The sequence below is a fragment of the Corythoichthys intestinalis genome, chromosome 5 (genome assembly GCF_030265065.1).
Source record: "Corythoichthys intestinalis isolate RoL2023-P3 chromosome 5, ASM3026506v1, whole genome shotgun sequence".
Taxonomy (NCBI): domain Eukaryota; kingdom Metazoa; phylum Chordata; class Actinopteri; order Syngnathiformes; family Syngnathidae; genus Corythoichthys; species Corythoichthys intestinalis.
Window position 1 is genome coordinate 27,773,111 of NC_080399.1, and position 14,143 is coordinate 27,787,253.

The 14,143-nt window shown below is 37.4% G+C and overlaps 1 protein-coding gene across 5 annotated transcripts in view; it reads left to right on the top strand.

The window, feature by feature from the left end:
- Positions 1-13,676, top strand: part of LOC130915886 (transcription factor SOX-6-like) — a 233,973-nt gene extending 220,297 nt beyond the window's left edge. For all 5 annotated transcript variants that reach the window (XM_057836063.1, XM_057836065.1, XM_057836061.1 and 2 more), the window contains 3 exons: positions 1,403-1,573; positions 6,131-6,344; positions 10,803-13,676. In XM_057836063.1, the coding sequence (XP_057692046.1) occupies positions 1,403-1,573; positions 6,131-6,344; positions 10,803-11,118 (701 nt within the window). In that variant the 3' untranslated portion in view covers positions 11,119-13,676. The remainder of the gene's footprint in view (positions 1-1,402; positions 1,574-6,130; positions 6,345-10,802) is intronic.
- Positions 13,677-14,143: the final 467 nt, after the last annotated feature.

The window sequence follows — 14,143 nt, forward strand, 5'->3', positions numbered from 1 at the left end:
GATTCTCTGCCCTGATGAACTCGCCTAAGTATCCTTGAGCAAGATACTGAACCCCACATTGCTCCTGGTGCTGCGTCACCAGTAGGTGGATGGCAATGTAGCAAAAGCGCTTTGCGGGCCTTGAAAGGTGGAAAAGCGCTATACAAGTATAACGTCATTCACCATTTACACAACGAAATAACGCTGGAAAAGTTTGATAATATTTTTCTCGTATGAGACCAATGCGCCACATTCGTTAACATTCAGCGAAGCCGACAGAGGTTTCCGTATAGCATTTTCAACAATCAATTTGAATCCTTTCCATATCCCACTCCTACCGCAGTTGTTTGCTTTTCAATTCCCCTGTCTTTAGTTTGTTTTTCAATCCCATAGCTGCTCCATATCGAAAAGGAAATACTAGGTCAAAAATGTAATGGATGCGGACTCGCGGAGGGGAAGATTAAAAAGAGCAGGGCCATTGCGTTCACGTGCGCAGGCAGTGCCTTCTGTTTTATCCAAATTATTTATTTTATTTAACATCCATACATCATTTTAGTATAAATATATGAATATATATTTATTTTTAAAAAAAGTTAGAAAGAGAGAAGTCGGCCCAACCTGACCGTAAATAATCAAACATAAGTCGCTTCAGAGTATAAGCGTGGGGGTCTTTTTCTGCCGGTGTCCAGCGTGCGTGAAGGGGACGAGTGGGGAGAGCGTCCAGCTGGGCTTTTTCACGTTGTGGAACCTACATTGTGGATTACGGTAAAGCAACGCGTTGGCTTCAGAGTGCAGGACAGTACTTTGGTTCGAGTCTTCAGGTAGTCTAGCATCCCTCAGCTGTAGATCAGTCCTTGGATATCTCAGCAGAAATGGCCCCATTTTTAGATTGCTCCCCGTTTTTTTTAATAAAGCGACTTACACTTCCAAATGTTCCTATACTAGTTTTTTGAAAACAAAGGTTTTAATCTAACGTTGTATCACCTGAACAAATACACATGAAAGTTAGTCTAAATTAATACAGATTTATTTTGCATTGATCATTTAGCTTATCAATTAATTAGGTTCATATTCGTGAGAAATGTCTCCTCCCTTAGCAAAAAGTGTACATGCAAGTTATGCTGTTATATCGTCCCTACAAATGTTGAGACCAAACCTACGGCGTTGCTTTTTTTTTTTTTTTTTTTTTTTTTTTTCATTGTTGCTGCTGTTCTGGAAATTGACAAAATGAAAATTTAAAGTTTCTACGAAAATAGAGAACCTTCTGTTTTTGGTGCATGCTTTCTTTCAACCTTTCAGTGGATTTAATCGGCTCCTAGGCCGCATGTTTGAGACCCCTGCCTTATATCAATGCAATAAAAAAATTAATAAATCCTAATCCGTGCATAAAAGGATTAATATATGTTACATTTCTTCTTGGCAGGAAGCAACATGTCAGAAGCTCGCGTGTTCCGGGAGGCGCGTGGTAGGAGCAACAACGAGCCGCACATCAAAAGGCCCATGAACGCTTTCATGGTTTGGGCCAAGGATGAGCGCAGGAAGATCTTGCAGACCTTTCCGGACATGCACAACTCCAACATCAGCAAGATCCTGGGTGAGCATGCTGGATTGGATTGTTATTTACTTTTTAGACCATTTTCATGCTATGCTTTACTTTCTTTTACTGCCAGGATAAACGTCTGTAATAAAAAAAAAAAAAAAAAAGAATAGAATTAGTTAATTTAGAAAGTAAACAGAAAGGTGGTGTTTTATGGATTTTGCTGAAAACGTAAAATCCATTTAGTAAGATAGAACAGTCATGGTTCAGGAGACGGTTAGTTCAGGTGTGAGAGTGTTCCCAGAAATTTCCCAGTTTACTTGTCAACTTAGTGTGGGAAGAAAAAATAGGATTCTTTCCAGTTCCACCCCAGGATCGCTTCTCAAGGCCGATTAGCCGACTGACATATGATCTAGCATGTGTGGTAGATAGTATCAAAGATATGATAGTATCTCCAATCCAGTCTTAGTAACTGACACTGTTCACACAGTGTTGTTTCTGCACAACTATGGTAGCTTAGACTATTATTCACAAGCTGGACCACTGTGACGGTCTGCATTGTAACAGATATTAACAAAGGTGTGAGTTTGTCACATGTTTTATATGCAGTTATAAATGCTGAAAGTCCCAATTTGAGTCCCGACTAAACCACTTCTTGAAAGTAGTCATCATTTGAGCAGAGGTCTGTTTAAATCTGCAGTATGCGTTGTTTGTATTTGTGTACAATGCACAACTCTTTGGCATCATAACACAGCTGGGCTCTTGTTGCTTTTTTAACGGTCAGTGTTAAAATAGTAAGATTACGTGGTGATAAACATCAACTAGTGCTGTGCAGATGTACGATAAACGTTTGGGCTCCCGATTGTATACCAGAACAGGTCGCAATGTTATTAACAGCATTACAGTGACTGCAGTGCCTCTGAATTTCATGCAAGAGATGAGGCACATTTTTTAGTCTACAATAACCAATGAGATGACAACTATATTATAAATTGATGGTTTTGTTTGTTTGTTTGCTTTGTTTTAGAAAAACAATGCTGTGATCATACAGACTTAAAATTACATGTAATACAACAATCAGTCATTGTTTAAGCTTGAGGGTGTGACTGTATGGCTGTAAAATTCTGCGCAAAGGACAAAAGACATAATAGGAAGTGTAGTTTTGGATACAAAATCAGTGCTGAGACCACACCGTTTTGACATTTTACACAAATGACGACAATGATCTCACGTGGTATGGTTTTGCAAAACCATTACTATGACAACACAGCTTGATAATTCTATCCCCCAAAAAAAGTACATACACTGCAAAATCACACCTTCTTAAAAGGATTCACAGATAGAAAGACTTGTAGTTTTTAAAAGATAAAACGTTTTTATGAGTTAAAATAATTTGATATTGAAAGCCCTCTCGATGTTTTCTTTTTTTATACAATTTGTAATTTTAGTTTAACTAGTAGGTCGCCAATGTTGTTGACATTGCAGGGCGGTGACGTCACATGGTGACGCTCCCGGCCTTCTCGAGTATGACTCAAGCGACATAAACATGTCATCTGTTCAACCCTTTCAGTTTGAACCCGAAAGGAACGTTAATGAGCATGACAGCACTGTCGATATTTCACAAAATGAGCATGAGCAAGACAGACTAGATGAGACAAGACGAGAGTAGGACGAAACTGTTGTTTTGCCAAAATGTGCTACACCGGCAAATGTCCTACAAGAGCCGAATTTGACACCCAAAGTACTACCGTGCGCTCTCAGCTTGTTTTGTTTAGATGCATACAGATAGAACCTACTAAAGATGCCTTGAGAAATTACTTAAACATAGTAATATCAAATAAGTTTGGTTTAAATAGGCTACGTGACTAATGTGGTCAACAGATCAAGAATCTCCTTTAAAGTAAGCTTGAGAACGATAAACCGATTCGACCGGATATCCGGTTTTACAGCTGTATCGATAGTAAACCTACCATTCGACAGTAATTTGCCATTAAATATTCAATGAACCGATGGTAGAGATGGAATTCGGCTATCGCGAGCACAAGAATAGGCTTCTTATGCCTAGTTGAATGAATTGCTTAATATGATAACAATTTAGCTTTTACTTCACATGCTGCGCTTGTGTCATTCACCACACAGCGCACTTAGATTGAAACCGCACGCATATAATATAGACTAGCACCACTCAGTCGTGGTTGCCTCAGCTTCCCATGCATTTCGGCAGAACCGCTACTAGTCGCCGTCATTACCAGATTGTCACGGGCGTGTCATAACAACGCGAGAGCTAACAAAACCACTGTAGCGCCGCTCCGTAGCGTTTTCTTCACAGCCCAAAACGAAACTAGTAGTGGGAACGAAGCAACATGCTAAAACAATGGACATTTTGAGCACCGACGCCAGCAACGTGCAGCGATTGATTTTCAATGCACCCAGGAAACAAAAGTCGGACTATGAAGTGATGAAGGGAGCCAGATCTGTTCGCATGGGACAGAGCTAGTGTTAAGTGTGGAGCGGTACAGAGATCAGAGAGAGTTTTTAACCCTGAAAAATAACTCACTACAATGGTGGAAAGGGCATCGCGACCCTCTGGAGATTTTGTTTCCACGAAACGCAGTCTACATAAACATGAACATGTGGATGAGTTGATCTTCCTCAAGAGAAATCTGCCCTTCAAAAAGATATGGACACTGATGAGGAATAAAAAATGTGGAAGCACAGGCATAAGTGAATGACTTTGCTGTGTATAAGGTTAAAGTAATGATTATTGACCTGTCTGTCTAAAATGCCTTGTTTTTATTCCCCCAATTATACCAGTGTTAGAGCATAATTTATTATTTATTTATGATAACACTTGCAGGTTTATTTATATTTAACAAACTTTTCCAGCGTTATTTCATTGTGTAAATAAATTTATAATGATCATAAAAATATGTAGTCCATTTAAATATTAAGATTATTTTTTCCTAGAGCTGCTGCATATAATTAATATTGTTTGTTAGTAAGATGTTAACGTTGAAAGTTTGCACTTAAATTACATACCTCTTTTGTTCAAAACACCAGAAAATACAGTAATTGAATTACTGCACTTTATTGTTGTCTGTCACTGGAGTTTTATTTTATTATCAATCCCATCCAACAAAATGACGTGGTCTTTATTATATGTTTAAAATACTGTACGAACAGACACAACAAATGTTTACTATCGTTTTCGTATCATTTTCACTCTGTATCGAACCGTATCGTTCTTAAACTGTATCGAATCGTATTGAATCGCTCGGCCTTAAAAATGTATCGTTTTTTAATCAAGTCGTAACCTGTGCATCTACATACATATAGAATCGGCTTCATGCCAGAGATTCCCAACCCTACTTTAAAGTTACCACAAGAAAATACTATGCTTAAAAGTATGAGAGGGAAACATGCAAAAAGCATTTTGAGGCAATGAAAAGGTAATAAAAGATTTAATAAAAACACAAATAGTAAGTACTCGCCGCTTTTAACCAATGAGCGCATGTGTTGGACGTCTCGCCACATAGAAGGAATCATCACCCCGAGGGTCCATAAAACATGGCGCCCTCCGTAGGTCAAAACATGTACTGAATATTATAGATTTTTAAATCAACGGCAACATTTTATGTGTTCCCAAATTCCAATAACATATTGTAGTAAAAGAGAACAATTGTTTCTCATTAGAGCCTTTAGGTCCGAGGTTCCCTTTTAAAACTAGTTAAATTCCCTTCTTTTCAGTGCAAATCTACTAGAAAAAAGTGAAATTATCTGCCATTGCTTCAAGTAAATTTTACTTAGATTTCTTAAAATAAGAAAAATAGCTAACTGAAAATAAGCTTAAAAGACTTATTTTAAGCAATAAATTAGTTGAACTTTAAAAAAAAAAAAAAGCTTGTTCGTCAGAAATGTTCTTATTTCAAGAACAGATCTTGTTCAAAACATTATTTGAAAGCAATTTTTTCTTGATTTAGGTGAAAAATTACCAACTTTTAGATGTATGGTCTTAATAAGAACTAATAGTAATATTTACTTAAAGTAAGTGAAATAATCTGATGCATTAATCTGTTAAATAGTGTTTAACACCCAGAACAAGATGGAGAAAATTATTTGACTAGATTTAAGAAAAAAACAGTCTGATTAAGTTAATTATTAAGTTAATAATTATAAATTTGTTTACATCCTACAGTCAACACAGATAATGAAAAAACAAAAAAAATTTTTTAAACTAAACTTTGTTTTTTTTTTATTGTTTACAAAAGCAGCACTCTGAACATTGAGTTGAAATGAACTTTGCTTAATTCATTTACATGAGAAGCACTTCAACACACAACTTTCTAATTGTATACAAAAGACAGTCATGACAGCATTGTGTTGTAGTTGTTTACTAAATACACTGTGACCACATGGCTTTAAAATAATCCTACACAGTAAACAACAGATTTCATTGTTCTAGTTTGCAAAAACCACAAAACAATCAAATGTAGCTTTGTGACCCTATTTTGCAAGCAGAAAACAACCGCCACACATTTAGTTTACAAAATGCAGTCAAACCTAAGGTCCCAGTCATTTTGCAATACTGAGGTCTTGCGGCTGTACGTTGTCCAGGTTCCCGCTGGAAGGCGATGAGCAACCAGGAGAAGCAGCCATACTACGAGGAACAAGCGCGCCTCAGCAAAATCCACCTGGAGAAATATCCCAACTACAAGTACAAGCCGCGACCCAAGAGGACGTGCATCATTGACGGCAAGAAGCTACGCATCGGCGAGTACAAACAGATGATGCGGTCGCGGCGTCAGGAGATGAGACAGTTTTTTGTGGGGTGAGTCCAGAAAGGTGCTCTACTATGTTATGTCAGTTTTTGTGTGCGTGCGTGTGTTCAGTTTGGTCCGCCATGGATTTGTTAGCGTTCCGGTAGACTTTCAAGTGCTTGCTTGACTATTTTGTGTATACACTATATAACACATGCACATTAATATCATGGATGCGTGCAGAAATGTCACACTGCTCTTCACACAAGGCCTTTTTCCTGGCGCAAAGCATTTGACGATAAAAGAAATATTCAGACTTGCATCTATTTGCTGGAGTAGAGTGCCAACTTCTACAAATTCCCTGAACTCCTTCTTTTCCCCGTTAAGAGCACAACGCGTGTGCCACAAAAGGAGAAAACAGTGGCATTGTCCTAATGGAATCCAGGCCCCGGGACACGTTTAAAGCCGCCCGTGTCTGACAGATGGATTTAGCAGAAGGCTTTCAACAGGAGCCATTTTTAATAGCGTGTCATTTATTAAAATGAAGACAATGCCGGCGAGTTTGCGGTGGCTGGAAATGGACGCAGACAGACATGGTGGAATATGAAAAGTACGCAGATGTTTGAATGCTACATTGACTGTGCACGGTTGTGTGTGTGCGCTCGCGCATGCTTGTGTGTGGTCAAGCTAATGCAAAGAGAAGCCTGTCATTGAAGGAGGTCTGTGCTTTCAATCAGGAATGCGCCAACTGAACGACCAACTGAGCCAGCGCCCTTTTCAACAAGACCGCTTCTGTTGTTTTTGTTACAGTGTTTCACATAAAAAGTGTCAGAATGAATGGCGCTAATTGACGATACAGGAGAGAGAAAATTGCAGAGCTCACCGCTTCGTTTTATGTGACACAAATCACTTCATTTTATAGTGCCTGGATTTGTGAGTGTATTTCTTCTGTGACTAAGTTTTCTACTCTTTTTTTTTTCCCCAAATTTCATGCGGATTTCCTTTTATTGTACAAAAAAAATGCCTTATTCTTATCTACACAGTGGTACCTCTACATACGAAGTTAATTCGTTCCAGGACCTTGTTAGTAATTCAAAATGTTCATATGTCGAGCAGGATTTCCCCGTAAGAATTTCCATTCTATCTATCATTCAATCCATTTCCAATACATTATAATTCCATTAATTGGTTCCACAGCCCAAAAACCTACACTAAATCCATAATGAATACTGCTGGTAATATTGCAAATAGCAATTATACAGCGCAAAACAAATAAATTATAAATAAAAATCGTAATAGTAATATAATAATAATAATACCTGCATTAATGTAACAAATTGGGTTCTAATGTGGCGGTTGTGTTTTGCGTGGTGTACCTGAATGCACTGTGTGTCAGAGTAAGGGAGGTGCTTTTATACCGTATTGGCCCAAATATAAGACGATGTTTTTTGCATTGAAATAAGACTGAAAAAGTGGGGGTCGTTTTATATCCGTGGTCTAGACATTATACACATTCACAACGCTAGATAGCGCCAGATATCAATGAAGCGATGTTGTGTCATGACAGATCTCAGCTACTCTCAAGTTTAACCAGTTTGCATTATTTTATTGCGTTGTTTTTCCTTATTCAGATTTGTTTCAAGACTACAGTTACAGTTAGACTTCACTTTGATGGTTAACCCTTAGATGCACAAGTTACTGGACCCTACACTCTTCCATAAGTGGGTCAAAAATGACCCATATTAGAACCAATATGTTTTTTTATGCCATTTTGGTGAAGAATAATCACTTGTATATTAATTAGTATGATATTTAGGGCCACACAAGAATGATTTCATGCTTGAAATATCTTTATGATTTAATTAACATTTTTGGGGGGGAATTAAAAACAGAACAGCAATAGACTTCATCCTTCCTTATATTTAATTATCAATGATGAAGAGCTCCCTGGCATCTTTTTGGTGAGACAGCGTGCTAAGCCCTTGTGGAGGCACTGACCAGTTCCTAAGGATATTGTGGCTCTGTGTTCTGCCCTGGGTGGGAGGTAATTCTCTCTAGTGAGAGCCCTACCAACTCATTCTGTTGGCCATGATTTGGACACTTTCTTTTTCAGAGGACACATAAGTGGAATCTTATGAGTCAGATTGATCCTGTTCAGTTGGATTTCCAGGTGGACAGCTGCCACTGCCACCTGGACAATAGTCTGGGTTAGGGTCATCATCAGAAATTTCGGACACTTGAGTCCAACCCCGTCACTGCCTCTCCATCATCCAACATCTTCTACATCATCCAACATCTGTAGGACCATTTCAGCTCTAAATCTAGTACAAATCCGTTTTTTTTGTGTTTTTCCGACTTGACTGAACGGGAAAAGTTGCATAAAAGTGGACTATTTTCAAATTCGATCGAGGTCACTTTCGTATGTGGTTACAATCCCATCCGGGCCACATTTTTCCAGAATGTTGCTCCGTACCGAACTGTCAAGTCCCTCCAATTGGAATTCATGCAACAATTAACATCAGCAAAGAGCGAGAGAGACAGGGTGCTACGGTAGCGGTGCAGCTGTGCATTAGCGTGAGCTCCTAGCTTGAACGCGGCTTTTGGGGAAGGAGCGGGCTTGACAACAGTCATAAAAAAATTAAAATGGGTTGAGAATAAGCCTGACAATGCTCGGTTTTCTCTTTGCTCCAATGCTCCTGCGCATACGGGCCAGTTTGCTCGGCGCATCTTTGACTACGAATTAGAGGGCATGTGTGATACTTGAACAGGCTCAATGGACAAAGGTAGTTATGAACGGGTATGCCAAAAAAACAGACACGGCAAAAAATCAGAATTGTGCATTAGGAACTGGGGTATGAACCTAGCCTTAGTTAGCTTGCTAGTTATGAAGTGGGTTAATTTGTTGATAAATAATAATAAAGAGTCATGAAAGACACACACACAAAATACTATATGGACATAATACTTACGGTACACGTATCAGCTCTTGCTGTGTAAAATAATCTTCTTAAGGGATGTCACGTTTTACATACCTAGTTTGTGTGGTCCACGGTAAATTTATTCCTGACAGCCAAAGTTGATAAGAATGAAAGATTCCCATGAATTCCATAGAAAATGCATGTCTGACCCACTTGTGGAAGCTTAGGGTAGCAATACAATAATGACAATTTCTTCAAATGTATAAAAAGTTCATCAAAAATTGAATGACATTATATTAAAAACATGTTTTTTGGGGAATACCTGTAATATGAATTGATAACAATTTTTCATTCCGAAGATATTTCAAGAAAACAACCTCACCGGGTCATTTTTGACCCACTTATGCATCTATATGTTAATGCAGTTATTGCAATTTTGTTGTTTTATCACAATAGATTGGTTTATTTACATTTCCAAAACCAGAAGCCATTCTTTTACAAATGTGATTGCACTTTAGTTTACATATTTAAATGTTCAGATATTAAGATTTGAATGAGGCAAAATAACATGCTTTTTCTCTCAAATATATTGTTATAATCATTTGTTTCAGATGAACTGTAATTTTTTTCTGTATAAAAATTAATTTGGTGTTCAAAAAGTCTTTTTCTAGGACCTTGTCTGTAAGTCGAAATGGTTGTGTATCGAGCAGGATTTTCCCATAACAATATATTATTATTCCATTAATTCCTTCTACAGCCCGAAAACCTACATTAAATCCTTACTAAATACTGCTTGTACTATGACAAATGGCAAATACACATAGCAAAACAAATAAATTATTTTAAAAAATTGGAATAATAATATAAAAATAATAATAATTCGTCTAATAATGTAACGAATCGGGTTCCAATGTGGCGGACGTGTTTTGCATGCTGTACTTGAACGCACCGCCTGCCTGATGTGAAAGAGAGAGAAAGGTGCGGTAGAGATTTTACTTTCCCTTTTAATGTTTTGTTATTGGCGTCAAGTACGGCGAACAGTAAGTGTTGTGTTGCACAATTTCTGAAATAAATAATTAAAAACTTGACAAAGCTTGTGACTTCTTTGGCGATGTTACAATAATAATATATGTTACCTTAACTTATAAAGACTGGCCAATTCACGGACGCGCACACCACACTCATATTTCTCATCATTTCCATGTTCATTTCAATGGTAAACGTCACCTTTTTCCTTTTTTTCACCAGCTGCACTAACATTCTTGAATCCATGTTGATGTCTCTCACAAGAAAATTCGCTGTGCGTCCGTCTTGCGGGAAAACAATGAATCTGCGGCGCTCTCAGAGGTCGTCGTATTTCAAGCATGTCGTCGGACGTAGAAACAAATGGCGAGTCAAATTTTAAGTCGGATGTCGAAACGATCATGTGTTGAAGCGATCGCATGTGGAGGGAGCACTGTACTATAATTTGCAAAAAAATACAAATCTGTTGATTTCGTGTTCTTGCAGAATTATTATTGATCGCATTGTTGTTGAGTAAGATGCATTCAATTTGTTCACCTAATCATGCGATATGCACCACTCTAATTTTATTTCATGTTCCTCCCACAGGCCTCAGGCTCCCCTTCCCTTGGGCAGTACCGCAGGTGGCATGGGTGTCTACCCAGGCTCCATTACCATGGCGACTGCCACAACCCCCTCACCTCACTTGACCTCTGACTGCTCAAGCAACTCGGCCAGCCCCGAGCCAGCCGTGCCAGTCATCCAAAGCGCGTACGACGCCGTCAAGGACGTACCTGCCCTGGACATGGGCAGACACCCCGCTAACGGCGACGAAGACACGGACATGTACGACGACTACGAAGACGAGCCCAAGTCGGATTACAGCAGCGAGCACGAGACGCAGCAGGACATCAGCGCCGACTGAACGCGCTCACAAAATACATTCTAACAACTTTTTGGAGGACAACCTTACCGACAATGGGCTGGAAAATGCGACAATCCCAGTGTCATGTGACTGCGTTGTTGTTGTGTTTTTTGTTTTTTTTGCAACCAATTTGCATGGACTCTTCAGCAGCTATTTGGTCTTAAGTGTTTAAAAAGGAGTGAGCAGTTGGATTCATTTTTCAACTTAAGTTTTTGATGATCTTGATGTTTTTATGACTTTTTGTGTTTTATTTTGGTTTTATTTTTGCTGGACGGGCCGCTTGCTCGCTGCCTGTACATAAACTCTGGACTGGCACAACTTGAAATTTCGATTTGAAAGTTTTAATATAAAAAACAAAACAAAAAAACACATAAAAAAATCTTAGCTCTTGTAATCTTATAGTCTTACATTCATGTCTCAAACAAACACAGCACATCAAATTTATTATTATTACATGATATGAATGACATAAGAATATACAGTATACATACATCCCATCTCAGGTATAATGTGCCAGATTGTGAATGTGTTTTGTTTTGTACGATGATAGAGATGTAAAGTGTTTTAACTGTCAGACAACCGCAGGGAGCAAATCCCATGACACAATATTACTTTCTAATGTTATTGCTACAGATTTTACACAAAATGTGCCAAAACTTATTTTCACATTCACTCAGAATGGTGTAGTCTTAATTTCCACAAATGCTGCAAAAAACAAACAAAAAAAAGTCTTACACACCAATCTCATGAACCACATTGCCCAGAATTCCTAGAGCTTGAACGCTATTTTGTTATCTCTTACAACACTTAAAATTCATTTAGCATGATGGCGTTACTGTAGGATGAGAGAATTTCTCATCACTGTATTTCTTATTGTGTTTCCATAGGTACGAAATGTTTGTTATTCTGGCTGGTGGTGGCTGTAATTTTTTTCAGCCTAGGGGAGGTCACTTGTTGGAAGAAAAAAAACAAACAACAACAAAAAAAAAAGAATGTCAGTTCTCATATGTTATTGTTTTTCCACTTGGCATATATCGCTTAAGGTAATTTATTAAGGAAAACATTTGAGGAAAAAGAGGTGTACTCGATTTTTGTTCTATGCTGTGATTAAAAACACTTTGAAGCAGATAATTTTTTAATGTTAAAAGAAATGTCAGTCTTTACTGTAAAGCCATTCTAGCCAATCAAAAGCATAAATTAATGCAAAAAAAATAATAATAATCATTTTTTTAAAAAAGTAAAATAAAATGTCAATATCAAAGATTTCCCACGCCAGTGCTCAAAATAATACATCCATTCCGTTAGAAATTAAAATAGAATAATAAAACAGACAAACAAAAAACAGCTCTAATGTTTAATTAAAAAAAATTCTCCATGTAACGGTTTGGAAATTTTAAACAGTCTGAATTTAGAAGTCATTTCCAGGAAATACACAATGATGATATTCGTCAAGAGTGAAATTAAAGTAAACCAAATTCAGTGTGCGCACTGGTACACAAAAATCCAAACATTTCTCATTATAGTGTCCAGACTTTTTTAAGCACTCTTTTCAAGTACATAATATTACTGTAAGGTCATTTTAACCAATCAGACACGAAGAAATCCAGAGAAGAAAAGTGGAATTAACATAAATTTTAATTCTTAACAAGGGTGTTTTTTTTTTTTTTTTTTTGGTCATCATTTGGGAAATGTCAAAGTTGATGAATCATTTAGCAGCCGAAAGCTAAAATTTCCATCCTAAAATAGAACATCACATTTACAAAAATATCAGTATATGACAGTAGCATAATCTGATTAAAGCACCCCAATTTGAGCACTTTCCCCCCCTCATCTGGTGTGACACTCATTTTATTTGTTTTTTCCTGAGATTTTGAACTTTTTTCCACTTTCTACACTCGTTACCTCTGTTTTTTTAGATTAATATTATTATTATTTATAATGGCTTCACAATCTGAATCTGTGCATCCCTCGCAAGACAGGTCAACTCCTGTTCGCCTAACACATCCTAAGCACTGGATAGAGCTTCTTACATTTTATTTTCTATTACTGACTGAGGTGACAATGTTTTTGGTCCCATGTCGTAGTCTTTGGCCAGCAGTTTTTTTGTCTTTTATGAGGCCTCTCTGTTAACCATCAAGACACACACCTTTTCTTTTATCCTTGTGATGACTATTTTTTTTCTTGTGTTTAAAATTTTGCGTTTTAACATTTCATTGTATTTATTAGCCAGCTGTGGCTCTAAAAAAATGTCACTACACATCATACTGGTGAGAAAGACAATCAAAGATAAAAAAAAATAATAATAAAAACTGCAGACTTGAGCGATATCTGTTTTTTTTTTATATGGTGTGAGAGTATGCAGAGATTTCAACAATCTTGTTTAACAGGGACACTGGTCACTATGGTGGACAGCTTTTCCACTGTGACACGAGTCATAATTTTTGTTAATTTAGAAAAAGCTTAAATTTGAGCAATTACTGTATTATTATTACATTACTGTATTTTTATGGAATTTATCAATAATAAATACAATTTATAAATTAAGACAATGTCAATAAAACCTAAATTAAGTTCAAATAAACAAAATACACATTGGTTACAGCTAGGGTTGTTCCGATCATGTTTTTTTGCTCCCGATCCGATCCCCATCGTTTTAGTTTGAGTATCTGCCGATCCCGATATTTCCCGATCCGATTGCCTTTTTTTGCTCCCGATTCCTCAAGATGGCATTTACATGAACATTCTGTGAGAGGGATCCACGGATAGAAAGACTTGTAATTCTTAAAGGATAAATGTGACTTTGTATATTGTGACTAAATATTGCCATCTAGTGTATTTGTTGAGGTTTCAGTAAATTATACTGTAGCCATTTAACTGTTCTGCCCAAATGCATGATGGGAAGTGCAACCATGACTGTGCGTAGTGGCACCAATTGATATAGCTTCTCTGCGATGGGAAATAACGTAGGGTGTTAAGAAAAAGATCAACTATTACATTTCTTCCCCACATTGCTTCCCACGATATT